This window comes from Phycodurus eques, chromosome 8 (assembly GCF_024500275.1).
Source record: "Phycodurus eques isolate BA_2022a chromosome 8, UOR_Pequ_1.1, whole genome shotgun sequence".
NCBI lineage: Eukaryota > Metazoa > Chordata > Actinopteri > Syngnathiformes > Syngnathidae > Phycodurus > Phycodurus eques.
Genome location: NC_084532.1, coordinates 27427805 through 27435987, shown reverse-complemented (window position 1 = coordinate 27435987; position 8183 = coordinate 27427805). Strand labels below are relative to the sequence as shown.

At 40.2% G+C, this 8183-nt stretch overlaps 1 protein-coding gene across 1 annotated transcript; it reads left to right on the top strand.

Moving 5' to 3' along the window:
* The first annotated feature begins 1132 nt into the window (after positions 1–1132).
* On the top strand, positions 1133–7423 carry rp2 (RP2 activator of ARL3 GTPase). Its single transcript, XM_061683504.1, has 6 exons — positions 1133–1394; positions 3099–3374; positions 4112–4504; positions 5427–5541; positions 6267–6352; positions 6833–7423. Exons 1-6 carry the CDS (start codon positions 1227–1229, stop codon positions 6914–6916), a joined length of 1122 nt encoding a protein of 373 aa, XP_061539488.1. The 5' UTR covers positions 1133–1226; the 3' UTR covers positions 6917–7423.
* The last annotated feature ends 760 nt before the right edge of the window (positions 7424–8183 follow it).

Here is an 8183-nt window from a genome sequence, read left to right as displayed (position 1 = left end):
ACCACTTAAAGGCACAGTAGACTGTGTGCGCGCGTGCGCGTGCGCCTGCGGAGGGGGAGGAGCCACGCTTGCCGGTACTGGATGTGACGCCCCCGGGCAACTGACTCATAACTTTTTTTTTTTGGGGGGGGTATTTTTGGGATGCTTTTGCAATTCAGTACTCTTCGAAAACAGGAAACTCGCGTGATGGACTTTGTCTCCTGCAAAACGTACGTTGAGAAAATGTTGTAACCATAGCGAGACAGATATTTACGAAGGATACCCAGGATTCGTGAGAGAAAGATGACACCGTTCAAACTCATAATTCAAATGGATGTCGTGATTGCATTTGTTATCGTGACTATTTGGTTTTCGGGAGCTTGCATCACCATTTACAGGAAAAGCCATGCAGGCTTGCATACTTCACATATAATCCTATCCAACCGCAGTGCAGGGGGAAAAAAAAAAAAAAAAAAAGGCTCAACCCACACTTTAGCTTCATCTGGCTTCTATTTTGACTAACTTTCACTGATGTTTCCCCAACACAGAACCTTGTCTGACATGCACATTGTCTGAGTAATTAAATACAGAGGAGAAATGCTTCCTTCCTCCAGTGGCTGAATTCTTCACACCTTTATTTGACGCATTTGAAAGTTAAATAGCATCTCGAGGTTTGTGGTTGTGTTTACACAGGAAAAGAGGTCCTGTGGACAAAACCTCTTTGGGTGCAACAACTGCTTCTCACTCTGAAGGAAACACCCACAGGGAGGCGTGACCGACGTGTATTTGAACGCGCATTTGCCGTCAATGGTAAATGTGACTTATTGCCATTAAACACTGGTTAATATCGTCCAATTATGTGAATGCGATAAATAAAACTATTAGGTTAGCTTCTATGAATATTTAGAATAACATTTAAATTCTTACATGAAAATAAAGTCTTTATTTTTTTAAATGGTTCAGTAACTTTGAAAAAAAAAATGCATTTTAAACATTAATTCTATATTTTACGCTCTTTTCAAATCGTCCCTGAACTTCTCACAAGCGACACACCCACCCGCTATGAAATAGAGCGCTATGATTGGCTGCTGTATCACTCTCCTCTGCGCTGATTGGTTGCGAAACCCAGAAGGGGAAACAGAACGGGGGGTGGGGGGGAATCGTGTCAACGAGACCGCACGCAATCTCGTGACACACGTTACTTACCTGTAAAGTCCGTCAAACGTAAAAACAAGAGGGATACAAAAATGGGGTGCTTCTTCTCGAAAAAACCCAAGCGAAAGTCGTCGGAAAAGGACGAGCGGACGCCGACGACGACGACGGTGGAAACTACGACGACAAGCAACGCGGTTCCCCTTGGCAACAACACGGACGAGGCGGCACCGAAGCAGTACAGCTGGGACAAGAGAGAAAAGGTTCCGCACAATTTTCTTCGCGACTACGTGTCACTTTTGAAATACACGCCGTTACACTTGCATTTCTAAAGTGGAGTCACGTACAATAATAATTTGTATTTCTTCGTTTAATGTCCCTGTGGTGACTGTAAAGTGACACTTTTTTTTTTTTTTTTTTTTTTGCAAATGGCGAAACACTCCCGTGATGCGTGTTAGCATGATTTTTTTGCACATTTTAGCTTTGCCTGCGTCTTGTATCCAGCAGGTGCACTGGAGTGATCGGTTTCCCTGCGCACCAAGCTTTGACTTTTACACTCGAGCCATCGGCCTCTCTCTGTCACTCCATTTTAACCTGTTTTAATCTTGTTATGTGATTACAAAATGCACGTCGCTTCACCGCATTTAACCTGACCGACAGTTCAATTTCCGGGTTGGTGACTGTCCTTAAATGGCATAACCTTCCATTTATTAAGGTGTATATATATATATATATATATATATATATTTTAAAAGTGCTCAGCTAAATCGAGGTGGTGATTTATCTCTAGGTTTTATACTGTATGTTACATTTAAATTGTCTGGTAAAACTGGTTCTCAACCACTGATTTGTTGCAAAGTGACCCACTTTTATAGAAGTTAAGAATAGTAAAATATAGATTTTTTTTGTTGTTTTGTTTATATTTAGCCTCTGAAAACAATTACAGCATGTTATATTTTTACACGCTGTTTCAAAAGGGATTGCCATCGCGGCAAAAACATATTGCTTGTCATGTGGGAACTTGGTACGCTTCTGTACTGTACTGAAAAAAAAAATCAAAATATGAATCATTTTTTGTTTTTGTACTGTCCATCCACGGCCCACCCAAAATGGTTCCGCGGCCCACTTTTGGGTCAGGACCCACCAGTTGAGAAACACTGATTTAAAATGCACAATGTCAGTATTGCTTCCATATCCTGAAGGCTATATTGAATAATAATTTCAATAGTGTTTTTTTTTTATTTTTATTTTTTTTAAACGATGCAATCCGATGATTGTGTAGAAAGAAAACATGTTTTTAATCTCGTAATATTATGACTTTTTTTTCCTTGAAAATGTGACTTTATTGTTTTAGACTTGGATTTTTTTTCCCCTCCAAAATATATGGAGATGATGACGGACCATCGTTTTTGTCCAGGCCAGTTTCATTAGTTTTGTTTTATCATAATAATTTAATAATCATTTGGTTGGACCACAAAAATAAAGCAATGACTGATTTTCATTACTCATTTTTGAGTTGATTAATCATAAATTATTATTATTTCTGTGAGTTCTATGTTATTTTAGGTGAAAGGTACGGGTTTTTTGGGTAGGCTAACATAATATAGCATCAATGTTACAATTATTATAAACCTTCAAAAACTGCTACTTGAACACAAATACAAAACATAGCATACAACAATACTCACAGGCATGTTATCTCTCCGCTCTGTGGGAACGACGACTAATACTGGAGCTTAGTTGGGGACCTTCTCTAAACCATAAATTCGGACTTGCCTGTATACTGTAAAAAATTGAAAAAAATTGCTTGAAAATGTGCGATATTGCGACCTGTGACTTAGCGGCGTTTCACTGTTTTATGTTGTTATACAATACAGCGCTATTTTAAAATGTACAAATAATTGACTTCCATTATAATTGCATTGAATTAAAGACGTTGCAGTCGCGCTGTATTGGTCTTTTCCCAGGTGGATCCCAAAGACTACATGCTGACAGGCCTCAAAGACGTGACGGCGGGGCGCCTCCCCGGGAAGCTCAACGGGCAACAGTTTGTCATCCAGGACTGCCACGACTGCGACATCTACGTGTTTGACCACGCGGCGGCCGTCACCGTCGACGACTGCGTCAACTGCCGCATCGTCCTGGGCCCCGTCAAGGGCAGCGTCTTCTTCCGGGACTGCAAGCAAATCCGCTGCGTGGTGGCGTGCCAGCAGTTCCGCACGCGGGACTGTAAAAAGATGGAGGTGTTGTGCTGTGGTTATACTATTGGAAATGATTTTAACATGATGCGCAACATTAACCTTGCGCTTAAATATAGGAAAATTTAAACATTACAGTTCATAAATAATGATTCAATTCAATTGTATTGCACATCAGTTAAATGGGAACTCTACTTAAATGTTTAAAAACTGTTCTTAAAGATTATATGCGTATGTATTGAACTTAAAAGCTAAATACAACTGAACTGCACTGAAATAGTAATTCTTTTCCCGACCACTAGAGGGAGCCTGCATACCACACATTCTTTTCTACAGTAATTTGTTGAGTGAGTGGAAGTTTTTTTTTTTTTTTTTTTTTTTTTTTTTTTTTATAAATTGCATAACATACCGTTAAAAAGAAGGCGAAATTGTTGATTCATTGATTCGTAGTGTGCTTTGACATGCATTGAATTATTGTGACCGCTAGGGGCAGTAGCACACCAGGATAGGCACTGACATGCAGTTGAGCGAGAGAGACATGTAAGAAAACGAGCTTTCTGCGTAAATTGAGAAAGCCTGTTAAGTCGAGAGCATTACGTGACACAGTTATACAGTCTAGAAAAAGTCTACACACCCCTGCCAGTTTTTTGCGATCTAAACAAATTTGACCAAGATCATTTGCGGGGGTGCTGGGGTGTGTAGGCTTCTTATATTCACTGTTTGTAAAAGGAAGACAAAGCAATTTGCGGACTGCCGCCTAATATTTTTTTTCTTCCCCACAGGTGTTCCTGTGCTGCGCCACGCAGCCCATCATCGAGTCGTCCACCGGGATGAAGTTTGGCTGCTTCCAGTACTACTACCCCGAGCTGGCCTTCCACTTCAAGGACGCCGGCCTGAGCATCTTCAACAACAACTGGAGCAACATTCACGACTTCACGCCCGTGGCCGGCGAGACCAACTGGAGCCTGCTGCCCGAAAGCGCCGTCGTGCTGGAGTCGGTGCCGGCCCCCGGCGCCGACTCGGACTTCAAGTCGGTCCGCGTTTGGGCGGACGCGGCCCGCAGCATCGTGCCTCTGACCAAAGGAGGCCGACGCAAGGACAGCGACGAGTCCTGCCTGTTTGTGTTCTTCGCCGGAGAGTACACCACGGCAAACGCTCGCAAAATGATCGACGAGGTAAGGAGAGGTGTCGTTCAAGTCTCTTTTTTTTTTCTTATTTGCATTTACCAAATCAATAAATGATAAATAAGTAAATGGCTATGATTAGTCTGAATAAATACATGCATAGAATTTAATGAGGATAAGCAGTATAGAAAATAGATGACTAAAAAAATTTATTAAATGTACAAAAAAAAATATTTACCAATTAAACATTTATTTTGTGTCTTACACAAAAAAGGCTATGATTCATTCATTATTAAATACAACATTTTATAAATAAATAGTTTTTAAAAATTCTGTGGAGTTTTGAGATGTCAAAAGGAAAAAACAATTCTCTTGTTCCATTACCAAATAAGGTATCTGAGATTCATTTACTACAAAATTATTAATTTAAAAAAACATACGTAAATACTTGCATCCCTAAACAAATGAATTAAAATGTACCAAAAAATAATCCAATTAGGAATTTTTAGATCATGTAAAAATAAATTGAATTGAATGTTATTGCATTTTGACTGGTTTTCTTACCAAATATGGTTTCTTACCCAATAAATGGCTAGGATTAATTTATTGACTACATTTAGAAAAAAGTAAATAAATAACATTTTTATTCACATTACTTAAATTATAAAAAATAATAATAATAATGAGTAATTTAAGACGACGAGAAAAATGTATTTTGACTCTGGATTCTGTTTGGAAATTCTATCATGACCGTACTGTACACGTGTTCTTTCTGAAAGATTTGATTCATACTTGCGTTGCTGCCAAAATATGCGTGACTCATCCTGAAGGCTGGCTCAGCGGCGAGCTCAAAATTTGTGTTTCTGTGCGCATGTGTGCGTTCCTTTCTTGCATCTGTCCTCCCTTCCTCGCTTCCTTCTTCACACGCCAGATGTTTCCATGATGCTCATCGTAACCGTGCCCTCCCACGCAGGCGACCGCCAAAGGCTTCGTGCTGATCCAGACAAAAGAGGTGTCAATGCGGCCCGAGGACGTCAAGCGCGTCTTCCAGAACGACGCTGACGATCTCGTGGAGTGGATCGGCAAAGGTCGCGTACTCAATCTCCTTTTCCTCGAAATCACTTGTGTCGAACCGAAGGCCCAGATTCGGCCTGCCAGAATTTGCAAGATGTGTATAATTATTTAAAGAAAACATGAAGGACCAGGCAAAACCCATTTCATTTTATTTGAATGGGATTCAAATTAAACTGTCAAGCATTTCAGAAAAGCATTATCATTAAACAAAACTTAACTATAAAGAAATGAATGATAGTTGTTTTTCAGTCTTATTTACATTTTTTATTTGTTTTGTTTTTTTAAATAAATAAATAATATTTCACAAATTCTGCCTGGGTATGTAAACTTATGAGTACAATTGTACATATATGCAGTCATATATACCCCTGTCATATTGGAATGAAAGTGTAGGCTATACACATTTTCATAACCTCTCGGTGGCGGTGGCATACTAGAATGAAAGCGTACACCTTTTTCATAACCTTGAGATGACGGAAAAAAATTTATAAAATGTGAAAATGTTTTTCCATTTTCCCCTATGCCTAGTTATAATGCACACTATTTTGGGGCGGGGGGGGGCGGTCCGCGTTATACATGAGAAATTATGCCAAGCGTGTCTACCTTAGTGGTGGGCAAACGTTTGTGCTCATGGGCCACATTTGATTTTTAAAACGGATGGGCCAGCTCAAGAGTTCACATGTAAAATAGCCCGGCATACTTTGTCAAGTTTGTGACTTGTTCTATCTTTATTGCGCAGGTCCCGTCATTTCCCTGGAGCTGAACGGTGACGGCGTCGTGGAAGCCTGCAAGAACATAGCCAGCGAGGTTTTCAGCGGTACCAAGGTGTGCGCCGCGCTTTTCTCCCTTTAGCCACCACTAGCGTTGCAAAAGCATGGAACATTTTCGGTAAATTTGTCCATCTTTGCTCACGTGTTACTCAAATGTTGGCTCGTGACACAGAGCAAAAAAAAATCAACCAAGAAACAACTGCCATGTTTTTGTGGTTCAGTTAAGAGTTATCACACAAAGTGAAGTTTGCGTTGACATCGCCGGGCTTCTCCCCTTACCTTCACCTTCATCTGAAGACCATTCATACTTTAAATCAAATCTTATTTCTGGAAATGTGTCTTATCTTTGCGACGCTAAGTTTTTATTTGTAACGGATTAATGGCATTTCCTTTCATTTCAATGTGGAAAGATGATTTGAGATACAAGTGTTTCAAAGTTCTGAGCGTGGGCACGGAACGAATGGAACTTGTATCTCGAGGCACCACTGTGTTTAACAACAATACATCCATCCACCCTCTCTTTATTTCCCCGCAGGTTTTCGTCTCGGACAACAAGAACACATCTGCTCGCGACGTGGACAACTTCTTCAACTTTGCCGACATGCAGATGGGCTTGTGAGGAGTCAGACCATACATATTTGAACGTTTTTTGTTGTTGTTTTTTTTGCACTGCTACAAGCAGTGTGGTCCACACACCATCCAGACCTGCTGCTGCTGCTTTAATATTTAAACCACGGCTGTAAAGACACAAGATGGGTTACCCACAAGCTGCATTGTTTATGACATGACTGTAAGTCGCTTTAAATGTACAGCGCAGCTGCCCTATTTTGTCACTTCTCGTGTCATTTACTCAACCAACGCAAAATGCGATTCACTTTCACGCTGTCCAGATTTTTACAGTTTGTTAGCTGTTGACGTCAGCGGTGGCTAAACTACTCACACAACATACTTGAGTAGTAGTACAAATACTAAAAAAATGACAATGGTAAAATTAAAATGTACACAAGTTGTTGCTGCGACTTTCGGCTTGTCCCATCTGGGGTCACCACAGTGAGTCAGTCGTATGATATATAATTTTATATATATATATATATATATATATATATATATAAAGCACACCTGTTTTTTTGTTGTTGTTTTTTTTTTTTTTTTTTACACGGGAGGGCGCTGGCCGGGAATCGAACCCTCGCCATCTGCATGAAAGGCAGCAGCATGTACCACTAGGTTACCAATGCTGAGATGTACTTGAGTACAAAAGTCAAAATGATTGTGAATGTACATACAATAAGCGCCAGCTGTCAAAACAATGTGTTGTCAGAGCTTTGCTAACTGACTAACAAAATGTGTAAAATTGAGTTTGTCCGCTAGCGGATACCTTTTTAGTAGGGCGTTCATAGGACGTGTGCTTTTCGTATACCGTACATGTACTTGAGAATAGACTTGCACTTTTTTTTTTCTTTTTTTTTTTTATACATGTGGCTGTGCGACCAGTCTCATTTTTTAGTAAACTATTTCAACACTTTTGAGGCACCGCTGCTAGTTTGCTGTGCCGACCGACCCCCTGTTGATTTCAGCGAGGCATCTGTGTTGTTAATACCGAAACGTGTGATTGCTGATAAATCAACTTCAACCTATAAGCGTCACCGCGCAGTGGTAATGTCGACGCATCGATTGGTTGACCGGTCAGTTCAACCCCGAAGTAGGCGGTGTCAAATGTAGGGAGTAAAAAGTAAAAAGTCATAGTGGAAGTCAGGTCTAGATACTTGAAAAATCTACTTAAGTACAGTCACCACGTATTTGTAGTTGTTTATTTCCCACCACTCGTCAACGTCATGTGATTGTGTGGATATATTTATTTTCTATTTATTTTTTAAATCCTTGCTTCT